This window comes from Poeciliopsis prolifica, unplaced genomic scaffold (genome assembly GCF_027474105.1).
Source record: "Poeciliopsis prolifica strain line A6 unplaced genomic scaffold, Auburn_PproV2 SCAFFOLD012, whole genome shotgun sequence".
NCBI classification, from domain to species: domain Eukaryota; kingdom Metazoa; phylum Chordata; class Actinopteri; order Cyprinodontiformes; family Poeciliidae; genus Poeciliopsis; species Poeciliopsis prolifica.
In genome coordinates, this window is record NW_026562387.1 from 1,804,072 (window position 1) to 1,827,027 (window position 22,956).

The following is a 22,956-nucleotide window of genomic DNA, read 5'->3' on the forward strand; positions in this document are numbered from 1 at the left end:
TACGTTGGAACTTATTCAACAAATGTGTTTCAGTCTTCTCTTCACTGCATCAGCTCGTTTGGAAAAAAAAGCCAATAACCACCTAAAGTGAGTATACTTTTCTTTTTTTTTTTGCAAAACTGAGAAAGTATTTGAGATTTTTAAATGCACGTTAAATAATAATTTTGAAAAAATGATGGAAACACATTTTATGACTGCTGGGATGTGGAAAATGCTGACCGAGAAATCCACTGCAATCCACTGAAATTTTTTAAACATGTGGATATGATCTAATGAATAGGGGATTCATTCCTTCTCCAAATAAGTTTCCCCAACTTATATAATGATGCCTCCGATAAAAAAACACTGATGAAAAGAGACAAAAGGAGGAGAAGGCCTCTGACATGAGATGGCTGTATGGTGGACAGCAGAAGTAAAACCTTACAATCAACAAGAGTAACCATTATCAACTGCAAAACTTCAGCAAACACTCCCCTATGCAAAGATCATCAGAAGAGGTTTGTGAGTTAATCGAAAAATTTGCAGTTATACATTTTGAATCACATATTTCTATACGAATAACCCACAAAGGTGTGTGTCCTAGGTGATGTTAGCACATCACGGCAGCTTTTTGAAAAGTAAAAACTCTTGAGGGGACAAAATATGTCATTCATAAGTCAGTGATGAAGACTCATTGGGGATTCAGAAGTGGAAACCACATTTAGCTACTTTATTTTACAAAAAAAAAGAATTTTATGGCTTACATTGTCAGGCATAACTTTACAAATCCTTTGATGTTTCTGTTGTAATGAAACATAGCGATGTACCTTCCATGACATTTATCAATATTAATAGAATATTTATTATTCTAATACGTCATTGACTTTTTAATAACACGATTTATCAGTGCATTAATACTCACATTTGCTTGGACCAATAAACACAAAGTGTTAGAAATGCAAGAAAGTTGTTCTGTGCATCAAAAGTCAGGTCTTTTGCTTTTTCTGAAACTTCTAATTAAGATGAAAGCATCATCTTTCTAATATCCAATGGAGATATGAATGAATGGATTTTCTCAGTAAACTCTGCCAACAGCTTTTAAAGTGAAGCTCGTCATTAGAAAATGTGCACTTGCTGCTGCCAATGAACAGTTATGCTGTTTAAACGCTGCTGTGATAAGCTATATTGTTACTGAAAGAGTTTATTCACAGGAAAACAATGAGACATTTAAAATATGGCATATGGAATATGGATAAGAATCAATATGTGGTCTGTTCCAATACAAGTGGGCATTAGTTGATGAGTACATGCATAACGGTGGTCCTAAACTTTTTTGGTCTAATTTTTTCCTCCTCCACTGAGTAAAAAGAGAGACCCCTGCAGTACTCTGAGTGCCTTTACATTGCTGCGTAGTGTCCTTGGAAGCTGCAGCTGCAGTGCGAGGCCGGCTGACTGGACAGAGGGAGAGAAGGGAGTCTGCAGTTTATCGCCTGACAACTTCCACTTCCACAAGCTCAGATTCCCAACCCACAACCAGAGTAACCTGTCCTCATGCTCCGAGTCGGTGCTCTAAATCTAAGCTCCGAGTCACTGCTCTTACCTTGGCTGCAAAACTTCACATGAGTCAGGTAATTCGAGATCCAGGGATTCCGGTACATTTTGGCAACAAAAGTCCAGGGACACAAAGAAGTGAAATAGAAGGAACAGAAGAGAAGGGAGAGAAGCAGAGAGGTGATGCAGCTTCAAAAGTACTTTGTCAGTGTTCAGGACAGGCGGTGAGGAAGAAGGAGGGTGGGAGGCAGGTAGAGAGGGAGGAAAGGAGGAGAGAGAAGAGAGAAAGAGGGGGGAGATTACGTCCGAGCCGCAGTCCCAGCTCAGCCAGAGGTGGTCCTGGTAGACAAACAGAGGGGCTCTGCCTCTTCTCAGACCCGCTCCCGTTTTCCTGATTCTCCTCCCACCAAGCAGCACCCTCTACGACAACGAGCTGCAGCGCAGAAAGCTGCTCAGCAAAGGGTAAGCTCATTAGGCAGGGCAAGAAAATTAGAATCTCTCTTCTACTAAAAGCGGGAAGTGTTGTCTTCATACACGCTTAAGAGTGAGCTTCACAGGGACAGACAGGAGAGAAAAAAAATAAAATAAAACTGTTAAAGAGACAGTTTAGAGCGTCTCTTGGGAAAGCTGCCTTCCCTTGGCTCACATATGCAAGCAGGATGCCAAAGAAACCGGTGCAGAGCGTCAGAAAGGGAGGGAAAAGACTACGGTCTGCAGGACGAGAGTGGGAACGGAGCAATACGAGAGAAGAACGCTAAACTGACCCTCTCAGGCAAATGAGACATTCCAGTCGTCTCTCAGCAGGGACCGAATGAAAGGAGCAGCATGAAGATGGGAGGAGATAGTGGGAAGGGCAAAGGGTAGGTAAGGAAGGAACAGCAAAACAAAGTCGAGGAGAGAACGCCGTGATGAGAGTAGCAGAACACGAGCTCCCCTGGCTCCTCAGACTAACGATGTCGTCACACAAACTGTTCTTGAAGACATCGCAGAAAAATAACATGTCATGATTATGAAGCAACAAGCAAGTTTTAGCCCAAAAAATTATATTTGCTGATATTTATGTTTGGGCCCCCTTCGCCCCATTCTTGGAGAAATAAAGAAACATCCTCAGGTTGCCTTTACATTCACACAAGAGTGACAGAATGATTCTTGTGTCTTAGACATTGTGACATTCTCTCAGATGCTGCTGGCAAAACCAATGCAAAGTGCAACACAAAGTAGACGACATGGACCGAATTATCACAGTATTTTTTTCCAGTACTATTCTGATAACGATGAGGAAAACCGATGTCTCCTCTGATGGACTGATAGATGAGCGATAGCTCCATGACTGAATTAAGAACATATTCCATTTAACTGTTTACATTTGTTGCTGCCATGAATTTAATGACTTATTGTGTGAACAAGCTTATTTGTGTAAGATTTTAATTTTGTTTATTCAATAGAAACACTGCAATTGCAAAATTGTGTTTTTTTCAGCGCTAGCAGAATATAGTTTTATAGTGGAAACACAGCTTGTGTGTCACAGCAATTACAGCTGCACAGACACAGCGGCATATGAAAGACATTTGTAATACGCTTCTTCAGGACACCAATCAGATGAAATGCAATACTATACTGTGATACCTGGGATCAACTGGCATGTATGTGTGATAGAATTGAAATGTGTTTTTTGTAGAGTGGATTGAGGCATTTATTGTGAATTAAAACTATATCAAACTGAATTCAATCACTCAAATTTATTGGTTTTTATTGATGCTTTCACTGAAAACAGAGAAGAAAGTTAAACCATGAATCCTGACAAAAAGGAGTTTTGGAGAACTTTAAAACTCATCGGTTGGAATTTATTGTGACAATGATAATTCAAAATACTTCAGATCGGAAATCCATCATGATAAACAATAGGATAAATGCCCACCCCTACACACACACAACAAAAAGCAAATCTAGTGGCCGAACTGGAAATTGTCTGCCAATGAAAGCAAAAGATGACCAAAAGACCAACATGAAAAGAGTCTGCTCCTTGTTTGTGATTGCATGCACAGAAGTCCTTGGTTGTACATGTGAGTCATGGTCTTGCGTTGCCTCAAAAGCACGGACACACATCAGGCTCATCACATCGTTACATTTTTAGAGTCACATAAATTAGTGTAATGGAGCAGCCAGGTGTGTGGAGACGGAGTACAGCTCAGACTGACTGAACAGTCTGACCTACCAACCTTTGAGTTGGCAGGTCTGATTCCTTCCCACAGATGAGCTCATGTGGCTCAGACCGTGGAAAGACAGATCATCACCCGCCTGCCAAGTCCCACTGAGATGCAGATGGAAAGTCACTATAAAACAATCAGCTTGTTATACTTTGATCAGCAGATCTTATGTGCGATACAGGATTTTGTGACGTCTAGTGGAGAGATAGAAGATGGCAGCCAACTAAAAAGATATTCTTTAAGCTGTGAGAAGCTCACAATTCTGGTTAGCATTTTCAACAAATCTGATTTGGTTAATCGCCGTGGTTCAAAAAAAAGTTCCACAGACAACACCAACACCAAGTAAATGTTTAGGACTCAGTTTGATACAAGACAATGTAGTTTTTCCATTGTTGTCCAAAGTGGACAGTAATCAATCCAACTATAGATGAACACACGGATGAGTTTCTCTAGATCTGCTGCAACATTATTTAATTGCTGAAATGTTCTTCTGGTGATAGAAGGCCGGCTTTGTAATTGTCTTTATGTGTTTCTGAAGGTTCAGGTCCGGGTCTATCATTGCAGCCAATCTGCTTGTTTTTAGCTGTGGTAACTGAAGCTGTGTGCAGACCCTAGATTGTTTTTGAACCCAAAGTGGGTTTCAATTTTGTTTCTGTTCAGCTTTAGAAAGTTATGGCACATAAACACATTGATTTGTTCAGTGCTTTGATGGATTCAGGATTGCATGGTGACATTACAATGTAGAGATGTTTATCATCTGCATAAAGACAGCAGCTACTCTTATTTCATAAGAGCATATAGCTATTGAACAGAGGATTGAACATTTGGGTATCCCACGTGTGATTTCTGTCCAATCCCATGAGACTTTCTTTTAACAAATGAAGTCCTGTTCTTCAGTAAACTACTCAATTGGTTTGTATCATGCATAGAGAGTCCTATCCAGTCCGATCAGCCAGCCAATTGACATCGATTCAGCAGTCAATCACCCAGAGCATGAAAGCAGCCAAATATCCCTTGAACAGACTTGATTGGTTATGAGAGTTGATTCCTGGTGTAATCCATAAATGTTGTACAGTGTAATTTTGTGTTGGATTCTAAGCAAATGCCTGAACCAGAATAGGTCAGTGTCAAATGTTTGCTGCATTTGGCTATTAAAGTAAATCAATATATAAATATATTGATTTTTATGTTGTTTTATTTAAATTTTCAGAAAGAAATCAAATTCTTAAAACCTCAAAGACAGACCAGAAATTAAGATCAGACAGTGAAAGTCTGCTTAGTGCATCTTTAATTATAATTCTTTTTTTTAACAGTATTTGCAATTGAGATGTTCCAATTTTTGCCCCCATTTCTCTACAATCTTTAAAGAGGACTTTGGAGGCTACTTGCTCCAAAGTCAATGACACGTTGCCTAAGCAAACATGTAATAATGAAATTTGTAAATATTGCAACAGAAATCCACATTTTCTTCTGTGCTGCCACTACTGCGACTTTTAACATCTTGGGTACCTTCATCTGAATTGAATGTTGAAATATACAGCTGAGACACTCCATCAACACCCACCATTATTACACCAAGGTACAATTCCCAGTTTCTGAAACTTAGAATTTACTAATGCAAAAAATATCGCCATAAAGATATTGATACTGAAGGATGAACAAATGCTCAATGATGCAGTTTGCAAGGGCATTACATCATGGGAACCAGAGTCAGTCAGTGTTACTCAGACTAGCACATTGATGCATTCTAATACACCAAGCACCTGGTTGTCTGATGCATAATGTTTGTCTGTGTGACTCCTGTGCTTCAGCGATGACATCAGTCCTAGAAATCACAGGCAGTTCCTACCCAATTATTAGCAGTGTGGAGTCTGCCAAGGAAGAGCAAAACAGAGTGAGACTGTCACTGCATTGGTTCTCCAAAGACCAGCTTAGAACATCACCACTAGAATGGTACAATATTCCAATAGTTAATTGATCCTATATTCAGTTCTGTCCTCACCATTGGTTGATAATGGTCTAGGAAAAAGATATAAGGAATGTGATCGCAAGTTGAGATTCAGATGAAGGAATTACTTTACTTCTCCAGAGAAAAACACAAAACAAGCCAACACACCTGTGACTATGATTTTATAAACAACTAAACATTTTATTTGGCTAGTTCTTTCTTGGTTCATGGCAAATAAAATTGCATTTGAGCTTTTAAACCAGTTACACATAATACACACATTCATAAAATCCAGACAAGCAATGTCCATACGATTTAGGATTGCTGATGCGAATGCTAGCATACCAGTTATAAACAAGCCAAGATGGAATGAAAGCACTGAGGCTGAAACTGGGTCCAAATTTAAAGAGAGGGGGAGCTGAAGACATTCCTGCTATCACGCCATAAAATTCAACTCTCAACTCAGATGGGACAGTATGAAACCATCATTTTATGAGTTCATAGGGAAATACAAAACTTTAGAACAGCAGCAAGCCTAAATATAACTAAAGCTTAATGTTGCCGAGTGTTAATGTGATGTCAGCTGTGCATTCAGCAAGAGTACTGCGAGGCATTTGTTCAAATGCTTTGTTCAACATTTAGACTAACAGAAACCATGAGACACTTAATGCCCTGTAATAAAGGTTGACCTACTATAGTATGAATTTGAGATACAGCCACCAGACCGACTGTCACACTATTCACTGTGGAAGTTATTGAGTGAAGGATTGTTAGGTATTTTTGGCATCAGTGAAGTTTAAAATATTAGTCAGACGAAGAAAAGTTGGTTATGTTCTTGAAATATTTTGTACTTCCTAAGAAGAGTTTACTGATGTTACTATAAGAGAGACGTCAGAAAATCCTTGTTTTATCTTACCTATTTATACCTTGCAAAAAGAAATATGAACTGGCTAAAATAGGTAGTAGCAGCTCTTATCTTTGCACAATCTGACCAGACATCAGCTACAAAAATGCTATTAAAATTTCATATTAGAGACAGAAAGCCAAGTCCTGCCAACGGTTTAAGTGTCACTTGGTATGAAAATCTACTTTCAATATAAATAAAAAGAACTTTCAGAACTTTCAATAATAGACAGGTAACTCATGTTCTTCAAATGTTGTGGCCACATTAGAAATGGACAAGTCATCCATGAAAGTTATTTGAAAGAAAACTGGCAACTTTTTGTGCCCATTAGAATTTAAGATTTCTGATGTGATTTTTGAATACCATTTCATACACTTTTACCGACACTGGTTTTTCTGTCTGTCCAATATTTCATTATCATAGAGAATCACTGATGCATCTGTGACAGTCTCTGCATAAAAACTCTCAAGGTCACTGTCTCTTATCACCCAGCCCCACACTCTACATTTATTATGTTAATTCTCACAAAAATAACTGAAATAAAATGTCAGGAGCTAGATTTATTACCAAAGACACAGCAAAACTTACTGTAAAATGTGCTTGTGCTTTAACAAAGACCAACCCTTCAGTTGCATAAGAGTGGAGCACAATACTTTTCAGGCCAAAAACCTTTCACTAAACTTTTCTGCTCCACCTTGTCTCTTAAACACGTATTACACTGCAGACATTCATCACAGCATCAAGCATTTGAAAGTCTACAGCTGTATGCCAAAAACACCAATAGTTAATCCGTTAATTTTCACACAGAAAACACCGATCATCCCACAATGTTTTCTCAACATGAGAAAACAGAGAGGTTTTAAGTCATATGGCCTTAAGGTGAAGTGCTCGATGAGCTCTCGTGTGATTTGGTTTGATACCCACCAGGGCTTATATTTGGCACTTGGCCTCAGCTACTGTAATGCTCTCTCCTTTCTAAGGATCAACACTGAGGTCATGATGACAGTCAGCTGTCTGGACACTTTCGAAACTGCAGTGATGATTGATGGGAACCCATGTGTGCCAATACAGCACCATCTGTTCCTCGATGATGTGACCCGAGAAGAATCCAATGCACCTTAAGTTCAAGAACACCAATTTGTCTGATTCAAGCAGAGCCCCGGGGAACCATCTATAGAGAGGTCTGCACACACCTCAGCTCTTAAATAAGCATATGCGAGATAAGCAGCACACATGGTTAGGGGAGAGGAGCAATGACACCAGAACCCTTACATAAATTTTACACTTCTGAGGATAAAGAGGCTGTAATTTTCCTCCAGAGCCAATACAACGAGGACGCTCTTAATATAGCTTGAGTATTTGGCAAGATACTCAAGCCATTTCAAAAGCTTGGAATATTATGAACAATACACTCTGTAGAATGCTTCTCCAACACCATACAACTGTCACCAATGGATCAGGTACCTGTGTGGATTTTATTAGTGACTTGGAGTCTATTTGCAACCTGGGTTTCTATTCAACCACTGTGTGTTAACTCTAGAGCTATACACTTGGTGCTGGAAAGAAAACCTGAAATGCTTGATCTGCCGAAGTCAAGACAAGTCCAGGCAGAACTCCAGTGAAGTGAAATCATTTCCAAAAAATAATCCAAAAGGTCACCTCGTATATGCTTTCAACACCAGTGAGAAATGTTTGCTTTCATGTGTGTATGTAAACAGGAATGCTTTAACTTCTTCCAGATGACATTAAAGATCCAGTCAAAGTTGGTCAAATATAACTTATTAAATATTAAACTTTTATGAATAAAGAACTGTCATAATTTGTAAGCCTGATTGCATTTGGGTTACACATTTTTACATAGCTCTCCTAGGGCCCTGCATGAACATAGTTCTGAGATTTTACCAGATTTTTCTTTTTTGAAAACTGATTAACAGTTTTGAGTCCAGTTCCAATAATTGTTTTTTTTTTTTTTTACAGTGTCTCCTGAAGCAAATGAAAGAAACCACAGTTCCCAAAAGGTGCGACAACTTGAGAACTTTATTCTTTTTCTTTTTTTTAACTAAAGAGCTTTTCTTTACTAAAACTTAAGCGTTAAAATACGTTATAATACTGAAGTAAATGTAAACAGTAAAATATGTTTTCATACTTATGTAGCTTATGTGCAAACCAGAGTGCCCACAAAAAAGCTTTAGCAACATTATGAGGTCTTTTTACTCAGGCTGGATTTGCCTTTGGTGCCTCACCCTGAGGTAAAAACTAAACATATTGTGCCATTTTCACTTCATTAAATAAGCTAGCACACATGAAGTTCAAGTCGATAATTATACTCACAACATAACCGTGGCATTTATCTGATACATAAAACCTCCAGTATTAGTGGTTCTGGATCATAGCCAATTAAATCATGACATGGTGAGCTGAGAACAGCTGAGAAAACTGACAAACACTGATGATGCGTAAGAGTGAAGTCATTCAACATCTCCGCTGTGCTTCACCTTCTCCTACAGAGCCGGAAATCAGATCAGACCTCAGCCAATTAAGTCGCTGGGAACTGGGACTGAAGTATATTTAGAGCAGATTGTAAAAATAACCCCGACACTCTTAGCTTTGTGATTACATTCTGTATACAGGAGTTGAGACAATGCCAGGCAAAATGATGCAAACAATGCATCATGCAAATGTATTTACATTGAATGCTGCTATTATAGGCCTAACATAACTGAGTGAAAATTAAAAAAACAAAAATTGCAGTTAGAATCAATACATTTCTGTGTGCTTTTAAATTTAGCATTTAAGTTTACAAGAACTTTTTATTTAAATAGATATTTCAGACATTTTAAAAGGAGGTTCTTTTAAGTTATCAGTACTGGTTCCATTACCTGCAGTATACAGAGGTCATGTCAGAGAGTTGGTAGAAAAGTGGAGATATCCTCAACAGACATATGGAAACCTCATTTTTAGCAATTTTCTGACAACTCCAACTGAAAACGATCATATGTACAACACCAGCAGGTAACAACTGCCCACACTTTCACAGGAGACCATTCTGTTTATTCCTTTTTCTCTAACTTTTCATTTATGTAGGCTGTGGCTGCCAACCATCTACTGTTTAACCCCAGAGAAGCTCACTTAGCAGACCAAGCCAGCCTTTTATAGCTTATAACAAACTTTAAAACAGGGAAGGGCTGTTTGAAGTCATTTTCCAAGAATCATAAAGTAGACAATTTACACGGATGAAAAAAACTTGAGTAAAAATATTTGTGGTGTGCGCTGCCCTGTTAGGCAGCATTCTATTTCGGTCAGCCTGTCCTGACAGAGCGAGAGCAGGTGCAGCACAATTAACAGCTGTACTTTCCACACCCAGTCAATCACGATTGGTGGAGCTCAGTGCACGCCGCCAGTCAAATCTCACTTTTTTCCTCTTTAAATATTTTAATATGAGAAGTTCTGATTTGAAATTCCCAAATTGTACAAATAAAACCAGCAACTGAGAAGTGCTTAAAAAATTATTTCAGTGGAAGTTGAAATGATAGCGTGGCACGTTTTTTTAAAAATGTAATCCAAAACTCAGTATTTTCCAAGGACATCCTAATAAATATGTCAAATCGCCATTTAAGCTGCCAAAAATATAGATGGAGCAACAGATGTACTCTTCAGTCATTAATTCAAATTGACGTACCTTAATAAAACGACTGTCTCAATTGTTCGTGAGGGACAAAGTTTTTCCTGGATTGTTTTATCTTCCGCTGAAAGGTCAGAGCTCCGGAGGCTTGTGAGACAGGACTACAGGGACAACAAAATGGACTAACAAATCCAACCCTGCTGTCACCCCCCACCCACTTTCTATCTACAACATCCCATTGGGGGGGCACAAATGTTGTGACGAAATCTGAGGCCGTTATGAGCCAGAGGGCCAGGGGGGTTGAGGGTGGTAGGGCAGGTGATAAATTTAGAGCGGTGCTTTCCCACTCCATCGGCGGCAGGCAAGATCAATCAAGTCACCAAAGTTAGAGGCAGAAGGTTAATTAAAGTAGGAAATCATTGCTTTTAAGGGCTACAGGAAAAAAATATTTATGATCACGTTATACCCTATAATTATATATTGAATGGAGTAAACTGCTGAGAGAAATTTTGTTTTGTTTAAAATAAACATTTTGAAAAGACTTTCCACTTTATATAGTTTTTTTTAAGAGGTGTTGTTCTGTTTCCAGCATTTTCCAACAGTATAAATGAGACCAAGGCAAACAAAGTAAATGATCTTGTGATCTCAAACCACAACCTTTCTTAAACTGAGGTCTGTCTTGCTAAACAGTATCTTGTTGCAGTCAGTATGTCACTTTGTCAAGTGCGGTAAGTCCAAGCTATTATTATTAACCATGACTATGTATGTTTGAGCTTTAAGGTCAACACCCTGGTGTATTTGATCTTCAGACTCTTTTTTTTTTTTTAAAGACAGATGCACAGTTCCACCAGATGTTTGCTAGTTGCTGCTGGCTAGTCTGAAGGAGCTGAGGGGGGGAATCGCAACTTTACCTCCTCCAAGGAGAAGCTAGCTGAATAGTTGCCACATGACATTAAAAGATTTCTCAAACAAAGCAAGACTACAGATATGCTTTGATGAAGGACTGATTATATAATGAAAAGCTAAATGAAAAAAATGGTTTTACATAATACTACTCCTTTAAATACCTAATTAGTCAATTCAGTTTGAGATTTATTGAATATTTTATTTGAAAAATAGAAAAAGCCTATGCTTTTTTATCACATACATTTTAAAGACTCTTTCTAGCACAAATGATCGTTTTGCCTGTTAAAGAACACAAGAAGCATGACAAACACCTCCTCAGGCATACTTCACATTCATCATAGTGTGCCAAGGCTCATAAACACAGATTTGGAACAATGGAGAGATGCAGGAGGAAGGAAGAGACTCAAACAGACAAAGACCCGGAGATATGGAAGAGCCAGAGTTTCAGCTGACCACTGAAGAGAGGACACAAGAGGCCGTGGGAGAGGATCAGAAACAGCCAGTCGCATTAAGGACATATAAGAAAACAACCAGGCTGAACATCCTTCAGTAAAGGCTGTTATGTGTTTTAAGCTTTTGGGTTCCAGAAGTACAGCATCAGTATAGGACACAGACCTCCAGTTTAGCTTGGTGCTTGACAGCCAACAGCACCACCCAGTGTTGACGTCAAGGAACCACAATTTGAAAGATCCCGGACTTTTGCCTTTTAAGTCTTGATTTCTTAAGAAGAGGTAAACTGTAAACAGGTCCATGCTTTCTCAGCTGATACACACTGCAGCAGCAGGCACAGGGCCAAGCACTGAGAGCAGCAGAGTTCAGTTAGTGCACAGCTAATTAGTGTTGGAGAAACATTAGCTCTTCCAAAGCAAGCAAAGCACTGGCTAACAATGTGATTTTAACTTCACCCATAGCTTACAAAGACAGAGAGTTAAATGCTGATTGCCAACATGCCCAGGCCGCTCTAAAATATCAGCATGACACAGAAAACTGAGTATAAAAGCTCGACTCCTGTTTTTCCATAAACAGTTACAAAAAGACCACAACATTCCCAGATGCAGAAAAACTGGAAATGTGTGTACCACTACAGGGTTCTTTGATGACTTTCAGCCATGCAGGCAAACTCGAACTCAGCAGCTTCTGCTTCAAAGAGCACACTCTGTAAAACACACCGAGCGGTCGGTCACATGGGGGGTCTAGAGAGAGGGAACTGCATCTCTGATTGTTCTGCACTCATGTACAAAAGCACCATCAGAAACAATATAGAAAACATTCAAGATTTACAGTTTTTTCTCATCCAAGGAAACAATTTCTGGCCAAAGAGAACAAAAAGTGCCAACATGAGACTGACTGGTTGACTACCTTCAATTTTCATGCTTGAGGAATTTATAGAACAAAATTTTTTTTAAAAAATACAGCAGTTCTTAGTTTCAACACATTAAAACATCAAAAAAATATATTTTCAACAATTAACCAGATGCACTCATAGAAAAATTTGGCTAATTGGTTGGTGCTTTTATATCATCTGAGACAAAAAGTCCCAAAACTGGACAAGCTTAGTTAATTCAGTTATATTGATGTCTAAAAGGTTATCCAGTATCTCTTTGTTCTTCAAAACACATGATAAACTGGTAAGTCCGATTGATCAGAGCTACTATCTCTTGCTTAGCATTTCACAATCTCCTTTTTTGTCGAACTGATTGAAACATAAAAAGTAGAGGTCCAGACCAATCATGACCCAACTTCTACTTGCTGTCAAGGGTGTCATTCTCCAACCACAAATAGAGTGAAGATAAGGAGATTGGTGGTGAAAGAAGGGCTAAAGGTAGCATAAGGAGTCTGAATAATCCATATGGATAAGCCTGAAATAACAGCTTTGAAAAGAGGAAGAAAACGAACCAAAAAGTGAGCATTGCACAAAAGAAAGCCAGTTTCACATCACAAGCTTATCTTGACAGCAGCCATCAAACACACCTCCAGCCCTCCACCTCCCCACATCCATTTTATCAGCTCTGCTGGTCTCAGCTTCATCTGTCTACAGTGCTTTGACCCACATGTCTGCTCAGCAGCAGCAAAATAACCGTTACACTAAGCAGACCCGTCTCCCACCGCACTACAGCCTCCTGCCAAGGCTACTGGCAAGAAAAATGGCTTTACAAGTTCATTAATAAGAGAACAAAATGAAAAAAAATGAAAAAAACAGAAGCTGACAAAGTATGCTAAATAAAACATTGAAGGGAAGAAAAGACTGTACCTTTCATTGTGTTCTTGCTTCCTTTTTTTGTAGAAATTAACAAAATACATTCATTGGGAAGGAGAAAAGAAAGCGATAGAAAAGGCCTTTGTGAATGAAGAAGAGAACACAAAGACCAACAGAGGATGAAGGCTCGACAGACTTGGAGTCATGTGATCGCTATGGAGGAGACAGGCGGCTCACCAGTGACCACAGCCCACAGAACCGAGGGCTGGGTTTGGTGGCGTCCCTCTTGTTGTCCCAGTAAGGAATTAACAGGGAGAACGGCGCGAAACGTGCCGGCATCTGAGAGCCGGCCAATAGGATCCCAGCCAGTGGACACGCACCTGGTGTGTTTCTAACGCCGAAGGATAATACGACCGCAATGACAAGATCTGGGAATCAGTCCTAATGAGAACCAAAGGAAATCCAAGAAAACTGAAAAGGAAAAAGAAAGCGGGTGAAGGGGTTTCTCTTCATTTATTCCATTAGATTTGTTGAATCAAAAAGAGGGGCAAAAAAAGAGAGAGAAAGGTCAGAGGCAGAACTACTTTCTCACATGGCAGAGACTCAACATTCATAACAAAATAAAGTTTGGTTCCAACCAGGAAATAAATGGTAGGTTGTCTCCTCCCTCTGAAACTATGTGGGGGACAAAATAAAATTTATAGTATGTTAAATTTTCACACTGGTATAAAGTTGAAAACTGTGATGCAACCAGAAAAGAAGCTAAATATTAAATAAACAATGAAACCATCCGAGTGAGACGCTTCCTCATTATGAATCACAAAAAAGGATTGATGAAGTTTTCATCTTTATTCAAGTACTTCTTCTCATGTGTTCCCTCACAGAGTGCTACTGCATTTTCCTACAGTATCTTGTAGGTTTACCTAGATGGCCATTTGAATATTGTGTTGAATATGCAAAGCCCAAGAGGCACAAGAGTCAAAAATAAGCAATAGGCCAGAAGTGTGCAGCACACCAGTTTGCTTTGGAACCATGCCAGACTGTATAAAATAAAATATTCAAACACAGCTGATCATGCTCAGGGTTATAATGATCCACAATGACTCAAGAAACTGAAGTTTATAACATACAACGTTCATTTCAGATAAATAAAGTATTTCTGAATTAAAGCCATCAAGCTGGAATCACTATTCAAAACAATGACTATCTGGGTAGGAAGCAAGCTAACTAAATACTTACTTTATAGACAGATACTTTATTGATCTGTGGTAATCCGTAGCTCCCATTCATAAACAATAAAATGAAAGACTTCCCAGATCAAAAAGTATTTAAAAAAAAAAGATGACACTGAAAAATGGAATCACTATTTACAAGCCCTTAAATTGATAGCAAGCTAGTTAAGGGCTAGTACCACTCTGTGGGAACTACAGAGTGGTCTGCTACTCATAAAAATAATAAAATTTAAGACCCAGCAGATGAAAACAAAGTGTTAAAAAACAAATGCATAACTATAAGAGGAGATCAAAGCAAACAACAACATATTAAGGGAACATATTACCCCATAAGAGTTTGAACCACTTTTTTTCTGCTACCATCAATGTTAATATCTCCAATAAGTTTTAATGCACTTATTAAAATGAGACAACACAAACAGAGATGCACTTTTTTCACTTCCGATACTGGTCTTCAAGTTAGACTGCTTTTTGCTTTTTATTGTGGAACTAAGTGCAAAAGAATATTTTAAAGAGGCTTGGTTCGGTTTAAATAACCAGCATCTACCAGATGTGGAAGGAAAACCAATGAGGTGGAGTCTTCGGGAAATATTTGGTGTAAAGAACATTCGACCGTCTTGGTCAAATGTGTCCGGCACTCCCACATGAAGTAACAACTGGACCATTTAAATCAAAATGAGAGCAAACAGATGTGGAAGATAAACACACATTACTGTGGGATGTAGGAAATGGCAACATCAAGGTTATCCACACAACCATGCACTAATGCCAGGTCAAACATCCGGCATGCTAACCCTTAGCCTTGCTATATAAGGACAGTCAGAAGCACCAGCGTGGCTAAAGTCCAGGAACAATGATGAGCAGCACCAGGTGTAGGTGTGACTTCATGCATGGCTAACAGCTCAACACGGCAACACTACGGCAACTTGATACGGCTCATATCCAACTCACACGCCTCTTCTGATCTGTTGTAACCATTTAGACATGAGGGGAGTGGGACTCTCTGGAAGGAACCACCTGAGAACGCTTCAAGCTATGACCTCACCCAGTTAGCGGCGTCAGTCCTCATGTTCACCATTCCTTTCGCTTATTTATTTATTTTTTTATTGGCTCATTCAGCTTGGTAAAGGTCCAGATGGGTGTTCCTTTTCTCTTTTCAGTACCCTACCTGAAGTGACTAAGCAAACCAACTTTCACATGTCACATTTGAAACTGTGATCCTCCATTTACAACATCTTTCAGCAAATTCAGTCCAGCTGCTCAAGAGAGTATCACATTTCATGACTCATTCTAATCTCCAGTTGCTTTTGGAGCAACAAGCTACATCAGGAGCCCAATCTAAATCTCTTGCAGATGATTTCAATGCAGGGTGGAGAGGACTGCCACGTGTCTGTGTTGTGGTCAGTTACACTACATGCTACTAAGGACGAGTCAGTGTGAGGTGGGTGTGCCTTTTACATGCAAGCTAGGCAATGAGACTACACAAACAGATGCAACAACCCACTTTTTTCGCTTCAAAAACTGGCCTTCAAGTTTGTTTGGTTTTTGTCTTTTATCAATCTGACAGAAAAACAGTGCAGAATTGACCTAAAACATTCCTTTTTTAAAAACAGACATATGTGAAGAATTTATTTTCAGTGTTGAATTGAACAATTGAGATATTCAGATTGAAAATAACCAAGTATAGCCCAGGTCCCACAATATTATGAAATAACCCTTTGGTTTGCTTCCAAGGAAGAATCAAAACAGACAACTTTAGAGTTAGGAGCTAGCCGTTAGCCAGTCATGGTATACATGTCCCTCGTTTCCACAAGCACCACCCGTTTCCTTGACCCCTTTGAGTTGTAGCGCTGCAGGACGATGATACAGTTAGGGGGGAGCTACTGGCATCACTCAACACTGTCCATTGATTGAGGGAAAGAAAAAAAATGTCATGAAACTCCCAATAGAGGCATCCAAGGTTACATAAACCAGTGGTTCGAAATTTTTTTATGACAAGTGCCACCGAACTAAATAGTACGTTTTCCCAAAATGTTAAACAGTACAACAATGGAAGTTGCATGATTTTCATTGTTTATGTTCATGGACACTATTCTGTGAGCTACAGTTACTTCAATACTTAAACCAAACTATGTTGAGAAACAATGGAAACTCGTTGAAAACAAAGGGAGTCTGTGTATAACCCAAGAAAAGGTGTAACGAGAGAACACACATGACAAAAATAATCTGATATGAATGTGAGGAAACTCACTGGTAAAAGCTAATCAGGGGCTGAAATAAAGCACTTGCTGACACAATTGGGCCACCTCAGTCTTTAGATGCGTTTATGTGGACTTGGCAACACACTGACCATTGTTTCAGCACAGCAGCTGCTGAGGTCTAATCTTCCGAATATTTGAAAAGACATACGATGCTAGCAGCAGGACATGTGTCAGTGCCAGTTAGGGCTCTGCTTTATTTATATTAGAACCTGAATAACAATGTCATCTGCCAACATAGATAATGTATTTTTAAAGTCAATGGTATTGGCACACAAACAGTAATGCTTCAAAACATGTTCAATTATTTCTTAATATTGAAGTTGTACAATTTCAGTATTTTGCCCAAGTCTTCGAAAAGGAAATTCACAACGAGGGAATAATGTTCCTCAGCAGATTTAAAATTTAACAGCAACTATTAGTGTCTCTTCATTTAAAATGGAAAAAAAACAAAACTCCAATTAAAAAAAGAGAAGATTTTCTCTAAACGTGTGGAAACAAAATATCTTCCAGTGCTAAAACAACTCTCAACAATGACAAATGTTAAGATACTGTTTATCAAGGTGAACATTGTCTAGCAAAGTGTCAACTTTGTCTAAAATAAAGCGCAGACTTAATTTGTTTCTGTAGCAGCATTTTCACTAACTGTAGCAATAAATATGGAAATACACTGAAATATTACATTTTTAATGTTATTATTAGCCTCCATTTTTATTGAAATGAAGGCAAGGTAGACAGACAACATATCAGAGTATCAGACGATAGAAGACCTGTATTAACAAGTAATCTCCTCTGAAGAACACCGAACTGTGATTCTGAAAGCGTTTACAGCGGTTTGATTTTATTAGATATTCAAGGAATGCACAACAAGATTTAAGAGGAGAAAAAAAGCAACAAAAAACAGGTCACACTAACTTAAATGAGCAGATCTGAGAGGCTTCAGACAGGGTAAAAATCTCAGAGGAAACATTTTCTAAGAGCAGTGATTGCAACATGATGTGGACTGAAGAAAGGACACCACATTAAAGCACAGTTTTCCCCTTTCATGATATTTTTAAAAAGGTTCCAGATCTCAGTAATCCTTAACGCCCCCACCCCCCCAAAAAAAAAGATAAAGAAAAAAACCCACAGAAAAGATTATTCTAAATCTTCTGATTGAGGCACTTAGACGACTTTTAGCTGCAAATCAACTCTGGGCCACAAAGTTTTACATGGGGACTTTTGATATTTTTGGGGCAGAAGATTTACTGGCATTAAGTTTAAGAGGTGCGGTCAATTTTGCGGCAAAAAAACAGAAAAAAAAAATCTACGAGTCATTCCAGTTTAAAAATGTTTTCTGTCTGATGTCATGACAACCAAGCCCACCCAAGCGAGCTGCAACAAACAGATAGGCACCAAAAAAAAAAAAAAGAGAGCTCTGGTGATGCTACAGGTGGAGCATTATTTCTGTGGGAAAACAAAGCCACGCTTCCTAGAGGGACAGATTTATCCAAAAAGGGTGAAGGAATCTGTGGGAGGCTGGGTGGGGGCCCCTCTGAAGCCCCAACTCTTCAAACTAGGGCCCCAAAGTAATGATGCAACACCCAGCGGGCTTATGTAACCAACCTCTGCTGCTAGTTTTTCACTCCAACACAGAAGGTGGAGTCCATGGGAACGCTCCATAAAACTTGCAATAATTCAGGCCTGCAGTGGAGACACTTAGTACACCAAGTACTGCTGATAACAACTCCGTTTCATCAGCCGTTTGCACTAAAGATACTCAAAATCATCAACAGACTTTCTTATTTTTCAGAGGAAACATTCCCCCTTTCCAGGAGGCAATAACTTTGATTTTCAAAACATTTTTAACTGGAGTCCAGAACTTGTTTTCCAGATCTTGCAAGATACTCCTTGTAACACACCCGGCAGTAGTTGTGCATCTATTGCTGCTATGCAGTATATAAAAAGGTTCCTATTTCATCAAAGAACTTGCACAAAACACAGTAATCATTTCACTGTTTTTTTTTAATAATGTCACATTCACCAATTGATTCATCAATTGATTCTTTCTCAATATGTAGTATAATTTCAGACCTGAGAATAGTTGAGGGGATGAGCCACAATACCAGGATGATGCAGCTGAGTTGTTTCTCTACCATTAGCACATTGAGAAGCACGAACACAAGCATGACTCACCTTGATGAGACCCTCCCTTTTGGCTCTGACTAGGAGTGGTGCATTTCTGCAGATGGCTGTAGGACCACAGGTTAATTTGTTTTTCACAGAAAAAAGAGATTATCTGTCTCTTGTTTTACTGTCCTGACAGACAGTTTCAACAAATTTATTTTTAAAAATCTATCGTTTATAAAAGCTTGCACAGTAGCAGAAGTTGGTGGGGAAAAAAATAACATGGAAAAAAAAATGGATTTTTCCAAGTGATATTTTTTATCAGCAGGTCACATTAACTCAGACCCATTACAAGGAATTTAAACTATTGGCTATAATCACGTTGAACGTATTAAAGAACAAGTTGTAAGAGAAAAAAAAAACTACTGATTTCATGTAATTAGGCAGTCTGAGCCTGCTTTCTGGCCATTAGAATGATCATGCACAAAGTTCTGGAGTGTTGTCGCAATCCCTCTCGGTTCACTGACCTTAAATCATCAGGGATTGGGGAAGGAGGAACGGCCATTAATTAGCTTCTTTGTGCGCTTCCAGAAGAAGTAGGGAAAGAACATGAAGTTGGCTTCGTAATTACTTACATGGTATTTATTTTGGCAGAGGGTGAAACCCGGGCTACACGGCAAACAAGAGGAAAAATGGGAAAACAAACCCAGTAGAGGTACCTTGATAGGAGTGTGGTAGTGAGGTAATTTCACTAAATATTTTTTGCTGCAAAATTAAACATTCTGCAGTTAACAAGCAATGCAATCATGTGGAAAAAAATAATAATAAAAAAAAAATATATATATATATATATATATATATATATATATATATATATATATATATATATAATATATATATATGGCTGCACCTTTATATCTCTTATGACTTAATATTTTGTGTACAAAAGTTTGAAATTTTTAGCGCTCTCTCAATTTTTCTTGCTAGGGAATTAAAGCAATAATAATAAAACAATAATGGGGGCTGCATTTCCATGCCTGCAACTTTGCAGCTTTGATGTATGGATAAAAATGTTTCCTTTTGATACAATATATTGTAACAAGTAAACGGCAATCCGGCATAATGTCTTCACTATTTTCCTTATTATTGGCAAAAAGAATATGCATTTGTTTTATCTATTTATTCATTGTTTGTGTGTTTTTCTAAAGAGGCATCATTCTCTATTGTTTTGTTGGGTGTCATGCAAATTGGCAACATGATACACATGTGTTACAGTTACCTGCCTTTAGACATAAATGTCCATCATTAACTTCGGGTCCAGTTTTAAATGTCGACTCGGTGCAAAACTTATCAGTCTTCACTTTACTCTGTTCATTTGAGCTGCGCCGGTGTCGTCACTGTCAGACCATTATCAAAGCGTCTTGTAGTGAAGGGACGCACCTGTAGTCAACAATGGACGTGCTCAAAAATAATAATAATAATTATAAAGCAGCGCGTGTTCCCATATTTAAGCTGTTTCCGCGCGACTCAACCCCAAACGGAGCAAGTTAGCATAACCTGGACAGCGAGCATCTCAGCTGAATCCCTCTCTAAACTCTTCCCTCGCCGTTACAAACCCAGTTTGGACTTGACAAAGTCGCTGTGATGCTTCCCGGCGTCCCAACACAAAGTCCTTCTAACACTCCCACGCGGTTAGTCACACTTACCGAGTCTCTCTCAGAGGAAACAGCCGCTCTCTTAAAGTTGAGCCATCAGACGGACAATGCGCTCGCGCACAGCCACGCACACCTCACTCATGTAAACCCGCGCGCGGCACAGACCTACAGCCCAGCAGCGGCTGGGGAGCCCGCAAACCCTCCGTCAAGCTTCCCGCAGTAACGAGGCAGCACCTTTTACCGGGCAGACCCTTCAAAATAAAGGTTTTTTTTTTCTGTCCTTAACTTTGTCGTAAAACCTTTCAAAATGTGTAACCAAAGACAGAACGTTCATCACAAAACCTTTATTTCTTTTTTTAAGCTTTTTTCCCCTTTTTTACACAATGCAATACAAACCTGCAGTAAAATGTCTTTGATGCACAACCTTGAATAGAAATGATCACCCAAATTGACTTTGACTGTTTTTTTTCAGGTGAAACATCGAGTCTGCCACCAGAAAAGTATTGCAAACGCAATTTTGAAACAGCAGCTGACACTCTGTGGAATAAAACAAAAAAAATTATTTTGCTATAATATTTTTAATGGGAATTTCAGTCTTAAATCTGCAAATAAATCACTTTTTGACAAGTTTTCATTGTAATGATTTACCTCAAAGGTTCGTGTGAAATGTGTTGGAATATGTCAAAACAGAGCACACAGACCCATACTTACTGGTTTGAAGATAGTCGGATGATATTAATTACAACAATTTCCCTTTGAGATAAATTAATTGCTTTTGAATTGAAGTGCATTGAATTAAACTGAAAGCATGACCCAACAAACAACAACAAGAACCAGAAGCCAACACATCTTAGAATTAATCACTTTTGTCGGCCAAAGTTTGAATTTACAGGGTCGACTGATGTGTTCTTATACGTAAAAAGAGGAAAGTTCTTAAACTTAAGGCATTTAATGAGTAAAAGAAAAATACATTTTGTGTCTGACCTTGTGATGACATTTAACAGATCCTGATCAACATTTAACCTACATTACAGAAATGATTAGCTGTATGAGACATATTCTATCCACTACTGCATTCAATGATTTGAATGAACTTTATTTGGTGAGAAACTACTTAGTGAGGCATTTTCTTTCAGAAAAAAAAGTGTTGATGTGTGTATCTATTTTTCAGCTTTCCAGGAACAATCTGAATACACTAAATATGTTTTGTTATGAATTAATAAAAGCACATACAAAAAATAGTCAAATGCAGGTTATTTTAAAGGTATTTTATAGTTATTCTTATTAACACTGTTATTTTACCAGGCTTTTGTCATGATTTCATTGTTTCTTATGCTTATTTTATTCTTTGTATAATTTTATTGTAAGAGCTTTGTCATTTCATGATTTTCTGAATGAATGTTACCTTCTTACTTACAGAGTTTGTAATTTATGTCACAGAAGTCCAATTGATTCATTTTATTGAGCTTTTATTTTGTATATATCAGTGTTCCTGTTGGACTCTGTCGTCTGCCTCTCTTGACTCACTGACTTCCCTCTTCAGCCTGATTGCAGCTCCATATGGTCAGACAAACAGGATGTTCCTGCTTAACAATAAAAGTAATGCACTTATTTTAACTTTCAGTCTACATTCTGAAATGTCTCCAGTTTTGTTTTTCTCATTTGTCTGTTTTGTGTCGCTCAGTCAGGTAATCTGTCGTGTGCGTCTGCAGAAACACGTTTCAGGGCTTTTCCTGCTAAGCTTGGGTAAAACGGCCAATCAATCCCCAGTGTGCTTTTAATGGCCACATATCCTGACCGCTGAAACAACAAGAACAAAAGACAAACCTGCACAAAGAGTCAGTTTGAAGGTGCTCCTTGTCTTTGACGCTGGCCCTTTATGGGCCTTGTAAAATGCGAACTGGGAACGGATGATTTGTTGTGAAAAAGGCCGCACTCTGAAAAGTTTCCAGTCAGATAGAAGTTGCTGTGTTAGACCGACTCGTCACCTGTGCTGTTTGCCTCCTTTGAATAGTCTCCACAGCAGCGGATTTTAAGAGCACGTTGCCAAGGGAAACCAACCAATAGCAAACAAATATCCCCTGCCACAGTCAGAATAGCTGATGAGCTTGTAATGAACATGAAACTCACCAGCAGCCATATGGGCAGAGAGAGAGAGGAGAGGAGGAAGAGCATCCTGACATGACATTCAAAGTTATGTACCATTGTGGTTGCAAATTTATTCTGCCTCTTGGTGTCAGTTGGTTGTTTGGCATGACAGAAAAATTGGTTCTTTGTTGTGAAAATGAAGGAACGCCACACACGACGTTCTGATTGCCTCTGCATGTTCTGAGTGAAACAAGAGCAATGCTGTTGGACGGAGCATTCTTCAGATACCAGGAGTCAGATATG

The 22,956-nt window shown here is 38.7% G+C and overlaps 1 protein-coding gene across 15 annotated transcripts in view; it reads right to left on the minus strand.

Annotated features, from left to right (window-relative positions):
* Positions 1–22,956, minus strand: part of svila (supervillin a) — a 68,232-nt gene that overhangs the window by 42,578 nt on the left and 2,698 nt on the right. For 2 of the 15 annotated variants that reach the window (XM_055037344.1, XM_055037337.1), the window contains exon 1: positions 1,580–2,637. The exons of 12 other annotated variants lie outside the window; for them this stretch is intronic. In XM_055037344.1, coding sequence (XP_054893319.1) covers positions 1,580–1,637 — 58 coding nt within the window. In that variant the 5' untranslated portion in view covers positions 1,638–2,637. Of the gene's footprint in view, positions 1–1,579; positions 2,638–22,956 lie in introns of those variants that run through there. One more of the 15 variants, XM_055037350.1, reaches the window with a different exon arrangement.